Source organism: Solanum tuberosum, unplaced genomic scaffold (assembly GCF_000226075.1).
Source record: "Solanum tuberosum cultivar DM 1-3 516 R44 unplaced genomic scaffold, SolTub_3.0 scf00126, whole genome shotgun sequence".
Lineage (NCBI taxonomy): Eukaryota > Viridiplantae > Streptophyta > Magnoliopsida > Solanales > Solanaceae > Solanum > Solanum tuberosum.
Window position 1 is genome coordinate 765,754 of NW_006239051.1, and position 15,926 is coordinate 781,679.

At 35.0% G+C, this 15,926-nt stretch overlaps 2 protein-coding genes across 2 annotated transcripts in view; both read left to right on the forward strand.

The window, feature by feature from the left end:
* The first annotated feature begins 2,224 nt into the window (after positions 1-2,224).
* LOC102578992 (uncharacterized) lies at positions 2,225-6,246 on the forward strand. The gene is made up of 4 exons (XM_006350496.2): positions 2,225-2,537; positions 4,352-4,846; positions 5,577-5,723; positions 5,925-6,246. The coding sequence occupies exons 1-4, from the start codon at positions 2,433-2,435 to the stop codon at positions 6,015-6,017; spliced, it is 840 nt and encodes a 279-aa protein (XP_006350558.1). The 5' UTR covers positions 2,225-2,432; the 3' UTR covers positions 6,018-6,246.
* A 3,617-nt stretch (positions 6,247-9,863) lies between these two features.
* LOC102579543 (histone-lysine N-methyltransferase ATX4) overlaps positions 9,864-15,926 on the forward strand; it is an 11,237-nt gene continuing 5,174 nt past the window's right edge. The window contains exons 1-11 of the mRNA XM_006350497.2: positions 9,864-11,435; positions 11,546-11,601; positions 11,683-11,908; positions 12,127-12,252; positions 12,353-12,421; positions 12,538-12,606; positions 12,702-12,793; positions 12,867-12,962; positions 13,464-13,599; positions 14,588-14,693; positions 15,643-15,742. Of these exons, the coding sequence (XP_006350559.1) occupies positions 10,476-11,435; positions 11,546-11,601; positions 11,683-11,908; positions 12,127-12,252; positions 12,353-12,421; positions 12,538-12,606; positions 12,702-12,793; positions 12,867-12,962; positions 13,464-13,599; positions 14,588-14,693; positions 15,643-15,742 (2,036 nt within the window). The 5' untranslated portion in view covers positions 9,864-10,475. The remainder of the gene's footprint in view (positions 11,436-11,545; positions 11,602-11,682; positions 11,909-12,126; positions 12,253-12,352; positions 12,422-12,537; positions 12,607-12,701; positions 12,794-12,866; positions 12,963-13,463; positions 13,600-14,587; positions 14,694-15,642; positions 15,743-15,926) is intronic.

Genomic DNA, 15,926 nt, shown 5'->3' on the forward strand with positions numbered 1-15,926 from the left:
GAGATTAGTTATTCTACCTTCTATCTTGCATAAAATAATACACAGATTCTCTCATAACTCATAAATGTATGAGTTATGCGGATTTTTAAATTCTAAACCAAACACCATATTAATTTTATACATGAATAACTTAGTTACTATCTATCTACCAAACGTCGTATAAGTTATATGGAAATTAATATATAAATAACTTATTTCTCATCCAGCTACCAAATGACCCCTAAAAATAAAAATCTCTCGTAATAAAAAAGATTATTCTCTTTTTGAATTTTCATTTGTGGAACGCTATAATATAAAACTAAATAAAACAAATAAGGGTTTATACTCAAAACACCAAAAACAAAGGAAAATTTTGACAGATTATGGAAAATAAAAAAATGTATATGACCAGAATTCTCAAAAGAAAATCCCTTGTAACCAAATTAATCTAAATTACAGGAGTACATTCTATTACCGGTAAAACAATAGGCTAATAGCTAATAAATTGTTCGGTAACTAGCATTTATATTTTAGTTCTAGCTTTTTAAATTTTTTTCTTTGGGAAAAGGCATAGTTCCTCCAAACTTGTCCCGAAAAGTCAGTTACACACTTAAACTATCATAGTGACCTATTACACACCTTAACTACTCAAAAGTGAATTTATTACCACCCTGAGGCATGTAACACCACTCTCACATTATGTGGTGTATTACACTCGCTGCCACATCAGCACTACGTCAGCGACATGTCATAAATTATAATTTTTTATTTTCTTTTGTTAACTATATTTTACTCTAACTAATCCCTAATTAGCTGTTTTAATTCTCTAATAACTATATCTTCTTCATCACTAATCCCACCCATTTTCAATTCTCATTTCATCGGAAAATCATATCCGGCCTCACATTCACTATTGATTTTGTTCTTCACCACCCCTATATCACCTTCAATTCTTCTTCTTCTTTGTCACCCAACACCAAATATCACCACCACCATTATCAATATCTATTTTTTTCTTCTTCACCACCTTCAATTACCTCTTGTAATGTTTGTCACCCGCTATCCATTACCACCAAACCCATAAAGCTGCTATTACCACCAAACTCAAAAATTGATTAACAACCAAAATTTCTTTAACAAAGTAAAAAAAAATGAAAAAGATAGAAACAATCAATCAAAATTTTTCTACATAAAATACAATTATTCACTAACAAATCTATGGGAATCAACCTAATTGCGAATAAACAAAAATTGTGCTTTAAGATTGTGATAAAAAATAAAGAAATGTGATGAAAATAAAGAATGAAGAAGAAGAGGACAACGGGTGGGGTTTGAAGAAGAAGAGGTGTGGGGGTGGGGTGGAAAAGAGGATTATAACTTCTTTTTTTAACTTTAATTTCAAACTGACGCGTCAATTTTTTATTTTTGTTTTATTTTTTTACCACGTCAGTTTTAGGGGTAAGAAAAATCACTTTTGAATAGTATAGGTGTGTAATAGGTCACTATGATAGTTTAAGCGTCTAACTGACTTTTTGAAATAAATTCAACGAAAAATTTATGCCTTATCCCATCATTCTTTTGTCCAAGTTTCATTCACATGTTTTTGTATGTATGTATATGATCTTACTGTTGTCACATTTTTTTTTCATAACACATATACGTGCTTTTTAATTTGATTTCAAAATAACATTTATATAAAATTAAAGTGATTGTGCAAATGTGCAACAAAGATTTGTCATGTGGGGCAATATGACAAACCAAGTCATGTGGTACCGCTATCTCATTTTGTATAGACTTGCCAGAGATAATAAACCTACCTATTTAATCAGTTTTAATCTATCAATTCTTTCATATTTATGGCCAATTTAATTCATCAACTTGTACTAATACCTAGAAAATGACTTTTTATAGAGTACTAGCTTTTTGGTGTAATTACATCATATTATTAAATTGGCATTCTTTCTTTCAATTGTTCCTACCTATTCTATCATTAAATATTTATATAACAACTGATTTAATATAATTACATCGTTATTTTACTTTCCCTCTATTTTATTATTCAAATTGTTAATATATACTATAATATAGTGATAAAAATGATTTTTTTAATTTTAATTTAATACATTATAAAACGAACTAAATAGGAAACTCTATTTTTTTCCTCCCCTCTTTATTATTGCTAAATAAAATTCTTTTTCTTGAATGAAGACTCTAAGAAGCAGCCAAAAACAGATTCTTTTTTCAACCCCTCCTTTTTACTCTCTCTCTCTCTATTTCGTTACGGCTGTTTATGTTTCTGCTCTTTGCTACTACTGCTTTTGTTTTTTGCTCTGTTTTTGACAACTATAAATGCCCCTTTTCCTTCATTGAACAACCTCCTTATTCATTCAATTCACACATAAAGGGTTTTTAAGCTTTTTTTGTTTGTCAAGAGACTCAACTGTGGAACAAAAATGTATGCTGAGACTGGGTTAATGTACCCTTACTTTCAGACGTACCCTTCTGAAATTCAACACTTTGAAGATTTCTATTGCTCACATGAACCAAATGCATCAATGGTAGTTACCTTGTTGCTTTGTTGTTTGTGGGGGTCTTTTTTTTATTGGCATTTTTCTGATTCATTAAAGCTTCATCGATTTTGAAGTTTGAAATGTGATATGATGTAGAGTTAGGGTTAATGGGTTTTTGTTAAAGTGGGGGTTGCTGATTTTAACTATTTTGAGGTGAAATCTTGGTCTTTAAGAGTGCAAATTTCTCATTTTTTATTTTTTTTTGTGGGTTTTGTTTCCTTTCGAGTGATTTGTGAAATGAAGAGCTTGATTTTGATTCTCCTTTCCAGTTTCTTCATCAGTATTTGAAGAAATGAAGGGAAAACCCAGTTTTTTTTTCCTGTTAATTTCTTCCATTTTTTGCTTGATTGTGTTAACTTAATAGGAGTAATCTTGTCTGCTATCACTATTGACTAAGAGAAGAAGAACAAGAAAAGTTTGATTCTTGCTTGTTTGTTTGTTTGTTTATTTGCTTGTATATAGAGTTTAAATGGATATCATGTTAGTTCATGAGATGTGCTAGATCTGTATATTGTTGAATAAAGAGAAAGAAATGAGTATATCAAAATCATGAGTTCCGTTCCGTGTTGATTATTCTCTCTTACCTTCATATAAAAACATAAGTGGCCACCACTTACTTCCCATGTAAATTCCCTTTTCTGATTCCTTCTTTCCTTTTTTGGCGGCCAAGTTGTCCTTAAGGCCTCACTTTTCAACCGCACTTAAAGAGTTGAAAGATTGAAAAGTTGGAAAAGAAGGAAAAAAGAGAAAAGCAAAAGTGAAGTTTCACCTTTGTTGTTTAGAGGATAGGGAGTTTTGTTTGGTTTGGTTAGTGTGCTGGTTGATTCTCTGAGAGAGGATAACATTGCCGAAAAGTTACAGGTCTTTCCATACTATAAGAATTTAGCTAGTTTCTAACTAATGCCTTTGAGAGCATAAAGGTTAAATATTTGTAACTTTCAGAACCTATTTGGTCTGAGTAAATCACTTAGTTAGTTCTTTTCATATGGAAAACATCAAATTCATGGTTGATTCGGTCCGGTCTTATCTTGCTTGAAATGTACCAATGACAATGGCTGATTCTTTTATCATTAGTTGTTGGTTTCGTTCTTTTTCTGGTTTGTTTAACTTAATGGACATTATCGAGTTTCCACTATCTGTATGAATGTGCTCTATCTCTCTCAGTCTCTCCCCTTTTTCCTTCTAGGGGCATGTGTAAGCTGAATTCCTTGGAAAGTTGTTTGATTCTTCTACACCTCCTTTTATTAACTTTTTATATGCATAAGAGAGAATAAGCAAGGGTTATCGCTATCTGTAGCTGTTCCTAAATTGATTATCTGTTCGTCACAAGAATCCTTGTGCCTTTTACTCGTACCAAAAAAAAAGTCCTTGACAGAAATATCTGATGATGAACTGTGAACAAATCACCCTGGTATCCTACAATTGATGTGTTATAGAAGTTCATGTGGTTTATATTTGTGCTTCTGCCATGACACAAATGCTCAAGTCCTTTTGATTTTCTATAAGTGATGGTGTATTTTATTAACTTATGTCAGGTTTGAGTGATCTTGTCAGTCCTCATTGCATTTGAGTGAATGTTTTTTCTTACTGTACTTTTTTATTGCTTAGTGTATTTAAGTCAAAGTCTGTGCCACACCGAATCCAAGTATGACATTTAAATTATGTGATGAGTTGACAGCTCTATGCCTTTGAACTTGGCTGTGCATGTCTGCCTCAAATTTTACTGTGATAATTTTGAAGCATTTTTGTGTCATGTTCTTTACCGCTTGGATTATGAATTCTTACGTGCATAATCTCAACAGGGATCAACCATATCAGAGTATGACCTCGGGGGAGAAGGGGATCTCTTTAAAGCTCCACAACCATTTCTTGAACAACCATTGATGGGCCTTGATCCTATGACTGCTGCTATTTCTATGATATCTTGTTCGGAAGATGCCATCACCCCCCAAGGACTCAAAGTTTTGGATCTAGAAACTTCATTTGAGAATGAACAACTCCTGAGTGAAGTTTTCTATGAATGCAAAAAAGATCTATTTGAAAAAGATGCAATTGATATACCGCTCTCTGAAGTCTTGGACATGAAATTTCCTATTGTGAAGGCTGATGGAAGCCTTACTGCAGATGAAAACTTGGTTTCTGAGGGATCCTTCCAGAAAAGTATTAGTTCAGGGTGTCTAAGCTCCATGGAGTGGATACATGGGGCTCCAATGAGGCCAAATTTTATAGATTTTGGTGGAATGGACTTCGGAGCTGTTTATGGTATGCGACGATCATTCAGTGAAGGAGACATAAAGGTTGATCTTTACTCTAAATATTTCATTATGATTTGTTTGTGTTCCACCTTTGTTCCTTTTAATGTGTTTTGGTAAATCTGAATTAGTATCTTTGTTCTTTAAACAATGAAAGTCCTTTTCTTTCATTCTTGGTTAGCTTGATATAAATGTATTCTTGTTAATATCTCAAAGCAATCGGAGATAAACAGTCAAATTTGTCCATCAGGATAATATAGATTATGTTCCAGAGTCATTAATTGAATTTCGAGATTAAGAACAGGATAGTTGGAAGATCCATGTCTTAGTAACGTAAAACTGCCTCTAGTAAGGTTATACAAAGGGTATCAAATTAAATGAGATTCTTAGCAATCCTTTAAGTATGTAAACTGGTTAATCATAGGCCTCTTAAGTCAAACTAGTGGACTGCATCATTTTGTTGATGCTCCTACTGGTCTGGTTACCACCATTTTCTCCTTGATTCAGTTCATCTTCAAGTTCTAAGAAACAGGTGCTATCACATTTTTCTCCATCACTTTCGATGTATTGTTAACTGGAGATATGTAGAAAATTTAGGGATGGTGTCCTCCACTTACTTTATTGTAGTGAGAGTCTGAGAGCCATAGCTGTCAATAAGTTGCACCATTGATTCAGTGTTGGCTGCTAAGATGAAGTACAGCTGAGTAATGCATAGATGTTTTTAGCCTTTTCAACAGAATGGGGTTAGGTCACTGATACTGAGTTTTTACTGCAGACTCTGGGCAATGGCAACATAAATGTGATCCATTCTCCACGGGGTCAACCACAGATTTGTGGAACTTCCACTTCTGATGTTCGCAAGGAACAGCTCTCCAGATACAGGAATAAGAAGAACAAAAGGAATTTTGGCAGAAAAATTAAGGTACTAATCAACAATTTCTTCTCTGTAGTTTTAATAATTAGTCTGTCTGGTGCTGCATTTCCAAACTCTCGAAAGTGTGAAATTGACTTGAATCGGACCACTAGTTTGATGAAACATTCCGTAAGCAGAGGGACCACCCCACTAGAGCTTCTATGCCTCTAGTGTGCAACACGAGTGATGCGTCTGTTATGTGTTTTGCAGTATGCTTGCAGGAAGGCATTGGCTGATAGTCAACCAAGGATCCGTGGAAGGTTTGCAAAAACTGAAGAAATGGATATATCGAAGAAGCATTAACTGTTAACTGTGGAAGAAATATATAGTAAGGTAGTAATGGGACTGCTGATATTAGCTTTAGAATAGGATCTGCTCAAATAAGCTGGGGATCCATCCAACATGTTGCAAGTTTGTTAAATCTTTGGGTAGTGGCAATAATATTTGTAGATTAGATAAACCAACTAGTCTTGTATATAGTGTTTGTTAAATAAAACTCAGTAACTTGTTATTATTAATATGCTTTCCTTTACAACTACTCTTATTAATGTTGTAAAACTCAGCAACTCCTCCCCACCCCACAACACCACCAACAATATTTACACTCAAACTCCAAACTAGTTGGTGTGTATTATATGAATCATCACTATTTTATTTTTTGAAAAATTGGATCCAGTTTTAATTCCATATATAACATATAGGTTTTTTAAATATATTTCCTCCCTGTATTTTGTATTTTTATATATATAAATCTTTGGACTCCATTTTCTCACCCAACATTAAATTTGAAAAAATAAAAGTTTTTTGATCACCCGGCAAACTCATACTGATTGTTTGGAGAAAGGGGAAATTACTTGACAGAGCAACGACCCGAAATAGCGAGAGTTTTATAAAGTTACAATACATAGTGAGTTTGGATTTCAACTTTTTTCGCTTTGTATGTGTTAGCTTGGAGTTGTATCGATTTGCTTTGTATTAGTGTATCACTTTGCTCATCATGGAACTGTATCAATTCACTTTGTATCTGTTAGGTATGATATAGAGTGAATCGATAGAGAGCGAGTTGATGCACTGTATCGTGAAGATTAAACTATTGATATGTTTGGTAAATAGTGAAAACTATGGCTATGATTGATAACTAGGGCTCGAAGTGGAGAATCATTGATAAAGCCCATGGGCTACCAGTTGTTATGAGGTTGGACAAATTTGCAATATTTATAGAGACCTAAAACAACATCAACAGATTCCTATCTTTGTGACAGCCCACTTACTAAAAATATAGGGAGATGAAGTCATCAGTCACATCTTTTGAACTACTAATATTTATATGATGATGATTACCAAATTCAGTAACGACACCTTAATCCAACTTCCATGAAAATGAAGTCGATTTTGAACTTTATTCCTTCTTCTTCTAAATTACACAATATATATATATATATTGATGTTGAATTCATTCAAGTCCGTGTCCACTTCTCCAAGGGAAATGGTTATTACATGGTGAAGAGTAAACACCCGAAAAAAGAAGAGACAAAAATTGGCCTCAATACCCTTATTACTTATTGTGTAGCCTTTCCTAGAGTAAGATATCCCGACTACCCACGACGGTTCAGGTGGTTCTTGAGTCAGCCAATATCATGTCAACTCTTGTTGTGTTATACACCTGATTCCACCCCTTTCATATTATCATAAATTGAGATTCTTGTTGAAATCAAGTGTGCTGCTTCAACTACTTCCAAACGACCATCTATTTCGCTTAGGTTCCTTCTCAAGTTTTGAGAGAACCAATTTCGATCATGGTTTAATAAGCTGGTGGCGCGCAAAGGACCAATCCAACGGATATCTTTAAAGGGGTACTTATATATATAATTTCAAGTAAGATATACCTAGATGTATGTTTTTTGCTACCAGATACACTTAAATAGGGAGAGAGGCGAGTGAGAACACAAGGGAAACAAACAATATTTGTCTATATATCCTAGATACTTGCTAATCACACTACATACACACTAGATACATGTATTTGGTGTGATTCATATGTATCTAAGATTCCAAATATGCAAGCAATATAGGAGAGTTGAAAGCGAGATGGGAGGGAGGCGGCGAGTGAGCGAGCGAGATTTGTCTATGTATCCTAGATACATGTGAATCTACTTGGATAAACTGTATCTAGAACAAATTATACCTAATTTTGAGTAATGTATTTTTAATTACATGTACATGAACATATCTATATGGGGAAAAGGACAAATATAATCCCGAACTATCGTAAATGGTATGCAAATATACCCTTCGTCATACTTTTGGGACATTGGTGCCCATGCCGTCCATAAACTAGAGCATATATACCCTTTATACTAACGGACATACAGGTGTCATAATCTTATCCACCAATCCGACATTTATCGACGGATAAGATTGCGCCACGTGTCCCTATTTAGTCTTCCGTTAGAGTGAAGGGCATATATGCTCTAGTTTTTGGACAGCAGGGGCACCAATGTCCCAAAAGTATGACGGAGGGTATCTGCATACCATTTACGATAGTTCGGGGGTAATCCTTTTTCTCTATATATAATGGTTCTTCAAGATATATACACCATAGATATGTTTTTTTTACCCCCTCCTAATAGGGTAGGTCCATCTCTGGCTGGAATGCAGCTTCCAACATTCTGCAACTATAAGTCATACTCCCTATCGAAATTTGAAAAGACGAACGGATAAATTTAAATCCTCGTTGAAATTCATTAACTTCAAATTTTGATCTGTCTTTGACTCAAACAATACGCAGCCTAGATTCTCTCTCTTATCCCCTTTGGCTAATTCTTCCAATTTCTCCAACAACAAAACAAAACCAGTTTCATTTACCAAGTCGTTCATTTTTTTTCAACTAACGAATCTTTTCCTTGTGACCCATCTTCCAACTTACACCACCCACCAAAATAAATAAACAAATACAATAATATATAGAATCGTTCTTGCAGTATTTGAATTTACTGTTAAAAAAATAACACCAGGTTCAACCATCCCCATCCCTAAACCAAAGAATTTGTACCAGAAAGACCGACCATTCAAACCTCTTTTTTCTTCTTCTTCTTTCTGTAATATGTAAACCCAAATCAAGTCAGATCTAGAAAAAAAGAACAACTTTTTACAAGGATACAAAAAGTAAAGGGAAGTCAACACAAAACCACCATGACCCCCCTCTTCCCCAAATTGCCATCCTACCTATTTATAACTAAAATAATTAGGTAACAAAAATGAACAGTACAAATCGTCAATAAACAAACTCTGTCACAAACCAAAGAAGATGAAAAAACTAAAATTGCTTTAGTTGGATATGTTATGTCCCACCTCTACACTCTACACTTGCTTTTTTCGACTTCCACAAATATCATTTGCAACATCATCTCCGGCGGCTAAAAAAGTACAAAAACTCCCAAAAGAAAAACTCATATGATTTGATATTCTTCGAAAAGAGTCGAAATAACCGCAGATACAAAGTTATGCTATTGGGATTTTTCGATATTTAGAGTCTCAAATTTCAAGAAATTAAGCCAATGATTCACTGTCACTGTCCATTCTCTTCACCCAAAATTCCTACTTTCTTCAACACCCAACTCGATCAATCCACTAAATAAAAAGGCAAAAATCCATTAACAAATTATTTTTCTTGTACAATCACCGTGAATTTATTCATATTCACCACCCAATTCTTAATTCATTTTTTTTTCACTTAACAAAATGAATTAACATCAACACTTAAGATTAGTCAATAATCAATCCATTCCCAAACTCCCGCTTCTTTTCATTTTTTCATATACCCAAGAACGTAACAAACCTCTTCAATTGGATTCTTCCATTCTTCACCTCCAAAAAAAAAAAATCACTTTCATTCTCTTGTCGCTAGTCAAAATCGAAAAATCACAATACATATTATCAAATTGAACCATCTTTTTTTCTTCGAGAATCATATTTATGAATTCCAAGTTCCAAATTCTCAACCCATTTCAAAGTATAAAAAAACACAAACATAAAAGAATAAAATAAAATAGGCAAAACATGAATTATCCATTTCACTTTTTTCTTCCAACTTCCTTGGAAAACACACTTGTAACAAAAACAAAAACAACCACCTCTGCAACACCAAAAAAAAAAAAAAAACACCATGCTTTACGTTAATTAAAAAAAAAAACCAACGTCAATTTAGCCATGTCTCAAACTATATTGCTTACCTTTACCCTCTATTACCAGTCATCCATATTCCCTTTCCTTCTTTAATTTGCAGTCCATCTATGCATACACACAATCTATATCTATATTTCCACTAAAACAAAACAAAATGTCCCTAAATTAATTTCTCTCCCCCGTCAAATTCGACATTTTCACTCACATTTTATTTATTAGTAATATAAAATCGTTTCCTTCAATCTCTCTCTTCTCTCTCATAGACAGTTTTGGGAAAAACTTGGTGGAACAGAGATCCCTATTCTTTCAGCTAATCAGATCTTCTTCTCGATTTCAGTATATAAATTATCTTCTTCTCTGTTTTTTTGCGGCTTTCTTTTTCACATTCTTGGTGTTGTAATTGGGTTTTGCTTCGATTTTTCTCTTTCTCTGTTGTTGGGTTGAATCTTTTTTAGTTTTTTCTCACTTGGGTGTGAACAGTTTTTGTTGGGTGTGGGTTTTCTTCAGTCAAAATTAGGGTTTCGGAATTGAGGATTGATTGCTGAATTGGGACTTTAGGAGAAGTTGTTACTGGAGATGATTATAAAGAAGAGCTTGAAAACGGTAATGCCGAGTTTGAAACGGTGTCGTGTGAGTGATTCGGGAGCGGATGACGACGACTTTTCTGGGAATAATAATCGGAAGAAGAGGAAGAGTAGTAGTGGTTATTACCCTTTGCATCTGCTTGGTGAGGTTGCCGCTGGTATAATTCCGTTTAATGGTTACCGTATTCAAACAATTCTAGCCGCCGGAGGTGACGGTGGAGCTGCGGCGGCAGCGGCGGCATCGTGGTGCACGGAGGTTTCACGCTGCGCTGGTGAGGCTGAGATGAATTCTGTGCCGAAACAGAGGAGTAATCCAGTGAATGAGGCTTCACGGCCGCCATTAGTGAGGACTTCAAGGGGGCGTGTTCAGGTACTTCCGTCTAGATTTAATGACTCTGTTCTCGATAATTGGAAGAAAGAGAAGAGTAAAACTACTGTTAAAGAATCAACTTTGGACCCTGAATTTAATCCGTATAGAGAAAAGGGTAGCTTGAAAAACGCCAAACGTGAAATTGGAACTAAGAAGCGTGTGGATGACAGGGTAAATTACCAATGTCGTGTGTTTTCGCCCAATGGAACAGTAGAAATTGGGTATAATGGGTCAAAGCGTTTAGATAGTAGGAAGTATTCTACTTCTCGCAGTACATTAACATCATTACATGAGCGATTGAGAGATGCAGACACGCTTGATGGGGAGTTTGATGAAGCTATAGATTTAAGTGGTACTGATGCAATGGTGAAGCAGGAGGGAGGGAGGAGAGCTTATAGGCTTGGTCTTGAGGGTTTTAATTCAGGTGACATAGTTTGGGCAATATCTGGAAGACATTGTCCTGCTTGGCCGGCAATTGTACTTGATTCAGAGACACAAGCTCCTCAACAAGTTCTAAATTATCGTGTTGCTGGAACAGTATGTGTCATGTTCTTTGGCTACTCTGGAAATGGAACGCAAAGGGTAAGACTTATCTTTTGTGCATTATACAGACTCCCACTATGCAAAAGTATCTAAGTGATAGAAGTATGAAGCATGGTGTATCTACTAAGATGACACATTTTCATGAGCAGGATTATGCATGGATTAGACGCGGGATGCTATTTCCATTTCAGGAACATGTAGACAGGTTTGTGACAGTTATGTATATTTTAATGCTGATATAAATTTTTGGTACTGTCTGGGTGTGGTGAAACTTTGCTTCGTTTAGGTTTCAGGGGCAGACTGACTTGAATGACAGCACGCCTGCTGATCTTCGCTCTGCCATAGAAGAGGCGTTTCTTGCTGAAAATGGCGTTGTTGAGATGTTGATGGTTGAAATAAATGCAGCAGCTGGTAATCTAGATTATCTCCGGTCACTTCCCCGAGGAGTATTTGAGGCCTGTGATTCAAATCAGGACCAAGAGTGTAACTCTCCAAGCCAGGCACGTTTCAAGGTGACTGAGGTTTCTTCCCTGCTTTTCCTAACATACTACCATCAAGGGACCTCTAATAAGTTTTGTTTAGTTAGCATTCCTATACTTCTCTGGGTGGAAAAATTCTGCTAAAATTTCATTGCAGTACTTCTCCTTATTTACATACCTAATGCCAAGAGAAAAAACAAATGTCTCAGACTATCTCAAGTAAGTTTACCATGTATGAAATCTCTGTGCAGGGACTGTTGAAGAAGAAAGAACTTGACTCTTGTGATGCTTGTGGATCAAGTCTTTCGTCTAAGCCATCCAGGAAATTGAACGACTCAACTCTTAGGAGCCATCGTCTGTGTACTGCTTGTGCGAGGGTCTGCTACAGCTTTCAATTCTAGCTTTCTTTGACTAAGTTTCATGAAAGATCTGGATGTTGATGTCATAAATATTAATAATCTGTGACTTATATTCCAGTTAAAGAAGAGTAAACATTATTGTGGCGTATGCAAGAAGATTCGGAATCCCTCAGATAGTGGAACTTGGGTGAGAAATTTGCTATCTTTTGCTGGTCATTTGTAACCACTATCTACTTCTTTCCATGAAATTAATTATGGTGATATTTCTTCATCAAAGCAGCTATAATTTCTTTTCTGGTTTAGGTACGTTGTGATGGTTGCAAAGTGTGGGTGCATGCTCAGTGTGACAAAATTTCAAGCAGAAATTTAAAGGTATCAATCTTACTTCAAAAAATTTCTCCCTTTGCAATATCCATGTTTTATTTACTTCTTTGGTTAACATAATCTGCTGTTTTGTATATTTCCAGGAGCTGAGTACCTCTGATTACTATTGTCCAGAATGCAGAGCAAGATTTAACTTTGAATTATCAGACTCAGAAAACATGAATTCTAAGGCTAAGTAAGTGTCAATTAGTTATGCTTAAGTTAACAGCTTGTGGTTTGAACTAACGAATTAATGTTTCCTGGTTCAGAAACAACAAAAATGATACTCAGGCAGTAGCATTACCAGACAAGGTTTCTGTTATCTGCTCAGATGTGGAAGGCATTTATTTCCCAAGGCTTCACCTGTAAGTGTACATGGGCATTTGTTATGTGTACTGTTTTTTCTTATCACTTGTCAGTGATTGGCTCTGTCTGATGCTGTGCATAGCTTCCTTCAAGTTGTCTGACTGTTAAAGAATTTTACTACCTGATTTTTTCCTGTAATAGCTCTCATACTTCTGAATCTTACTCTATTTTTGTTGGTGTTTCCTTTAGAAACCTCAGATTTTATGAACAAGTGTAGGTTCGGACACTTGGATGTTATCTTTTGAAAATTAACTGATTAATTCTATCCTTCATTTGTCTTGTTAAAATAATTTCTATCTATCCTTTGTGGAAAGAAAAACAGCAAACATGAATGGAAGTCACTGTTAGGAAAGTTGATTTATCAAGTTATTTACATGTGTTCTTTTTTAGTGGACTTATGTTCTCTTCAAGGCAATTTTGAGCATTAAGAGATCACGGATTGGCTTATCATTGACTCAGGCCATATAGTTTGTAATCATAATCTCCTTCTTTTTTTCCAGAGTTGTCTGTAAGTGTGGATATTGTGGAGCACAAAAACAGGCACTTAGTGAATGGGAGCGGCACACAGGTTCTAAAATAAAAAACTGGAAGACCAGCGTCAGGGTGAAGGGTTCTTTGCTACCTCTAGAACAATGGGTTTGTATTCTTCAATTGCTGATGCTGCTTATGTTTTGAAATGGACTTCTCATTTTTATTGGGAACTATCATACAATTGACAATACGATTTACAGCTTTGCAAATTAGTTCACCAATAAGTTAAAGAGCAATGGGAGTGCCCAGTTGCTTCCTTTATGTGTGGCGTTATATCAGTGTGTGGTGGCTGCATTTATTTTCTATAAATGAATATGTTGAATGTCAATGTGGCACATGACAAGATTTGACTGTGTACGGTGATAAAGTTAAATTTTCTTCATTAGTGGCAGGAAGAGATATATCATGATGTCTTAAACTGATTATGTTATAAATTCAGTTCAGAAATGGGTAGTACATAATACTGTAACTAGTCAAACCAAATATGTACTGCTTACTTGTTTTTGCTTCTTAAGATACTTTATGCATGAGTCTGTTGTGAAGCTTATCCACATCAGTGTAGCTGAATAAATAATTTTCAAGGGAAAAAGAAACTAACAAGTGTAATGCAATTTTGAAGTGCTAACATGAAAGAAAAAGCATGATCCTAACAATCAAATAAAAAGCTTGATCCTTTTGTCACCCTCCTTTTACTCCTTCCCTGTTTTTCTTTTGTTGGGGATGACATCACTTAGACAGCCTGATGACAACAGCAGGATATTCTTTTGAAATGAGAATATTTTGGGGAGGCAGACGGGTGGGGGGGTGGGGGGAGGTTTGACAAAGGGAAACAATGCTCTCATTATTACATGGCATGGGCTCATTGTCAGATTGTTTTATGTGAGGTCACAGTTCAGTTATCCCACTTTTCTCCCCTCCGTTAGTCTATTCTAATTAATTGCATGCCTTACTGAAATTATATTTTAGGTGAACCACACACTACTTTACATATTCTTTAGCTCAAGTCTTATTGTTATGCTGTAGCCATAATATGGTCTTTGGATTTTCCATTAGCAATGAAGGAAGACAGGTAACATCTTGTTTTTCTCCACAGATGCTGCAAATGGCGGAGTATCATGCTCAGAATGTTGTTTCTACCAAATCAGTTAAACGTCCTTCTTTAAAAGTACGGAGACAAAAGCTGCTTAGCTTTCTCCAAGGTATATGCTTCGCTTGAATTTACTTGTTTTGTCAGAGACATTCCACATCTACGCATCATAGACACTAAAATGTGCATTGTTCCATCATAACAGACGATATGTGTCCAGACCAAGATACCTTGTTAACATATTATGTTTTAATCATCTTTCACTATTCGACTACTAATGTTGTCCTCAGAATGTCTCAGCAAATTCTCTTTCTTTTTCCTCGCACCCTTTTTATGGTCTTAATCATATCCTTGGAGAAGAACTTTCAGTTTTTTAAAGATGAATTTGGTTTTACAAAAAGAAGTGGAGAGGTAGATCTAACATCTATATCAAGAAGAAGACTCTGTAACTATACAAACTTTTAATATGATAATAACATTAAACAATAAATGTTCTTGCACATTAAATCAATTTAGGTTGTGTATGAACTTGAACTAGGGATCAGAAAATATAAATGTTACTTTATATATTTGAACCATCATCCATGTGTCTGTCTTATTGCATGTTGGTTGTCACTTGCATAGCTCTGGGCAACCACTATTTGGTCCAATTAAGTAACAATGCCATGAATTGACCTAAATATTTAGTCACTACCTAGTAACCTCTTCTTTTTCTCAAAATAATAATTTGCATGTTGGTTGTCACTTGCATATCTCTGGGCAACCACTATTTGGTCCAATTAAGTAACAATGCCATGAATTGACCTAAATATTTAGTTACTACCTAGTAACCTCTTCTTTTTCTCAAAATAATAATAGATGCTTAAATAATTGAATCCCCTATACCCATATTTGTATATCTATCTGGATCTGAATCCTAATATTCAAGTTTGACGTATATGACCTCTGTATCTGTACTTGTAGTAGTACACTTGACTAGTTCCATAGGACTTAACTACATGTTCTGCTTTATAACTAAGATTCTGATCAGTTGGCATTTTTTTTTTTTTTGATATATACAGAAAAATATGAACCTGTTTATGCAAAGTGGACCACAGAAAGGTGTGCAGTATGTCGATGGGTTGAAGATTGGGACTACAACAAAATTATTATATGCATTAGGTATGACTAAACTTCAAAATCTAATCTGTCTGATGGGAGATTAGTGCAAATTTTCCATATGTTTCCAATTTCTGGAGACACTATTTGTTGTTATTTGATCTAAAAAACAATTTCTTGATACTATTCATTGGAAAAGATTTTGATTTGAAGTAGGAGTTGTGATTGTCTAGGTTCCATTATATAT

What these genes read in the sequence shown, in the direction of transcription:
- LOC102578992 (XM_006350496.2), top strand. Translation starts at nt 2,433, where the DNA reads ATGTATGCTGAGACTGGGTTAATGTACCCTTACTTTCAGACGTACCCT. An exon ending in ATGAACCAAATGCATCAATG is followed by an intron (nt 2,538 to 4,351) that starts GTAGTTACCTTG and finishes TAATCTCAACAG; the next exon opens with GGATCAACCATATCAGAGTA. An exon ending in TCAGTGAAGGAGACATAAAG is followed by an intron (nt 4,847 to 5,576) that starts GTTGATCTTTAC and finishes TTTTTACTGCAG; the next exon opens with ACTCTGGGCAATGGCAACAT.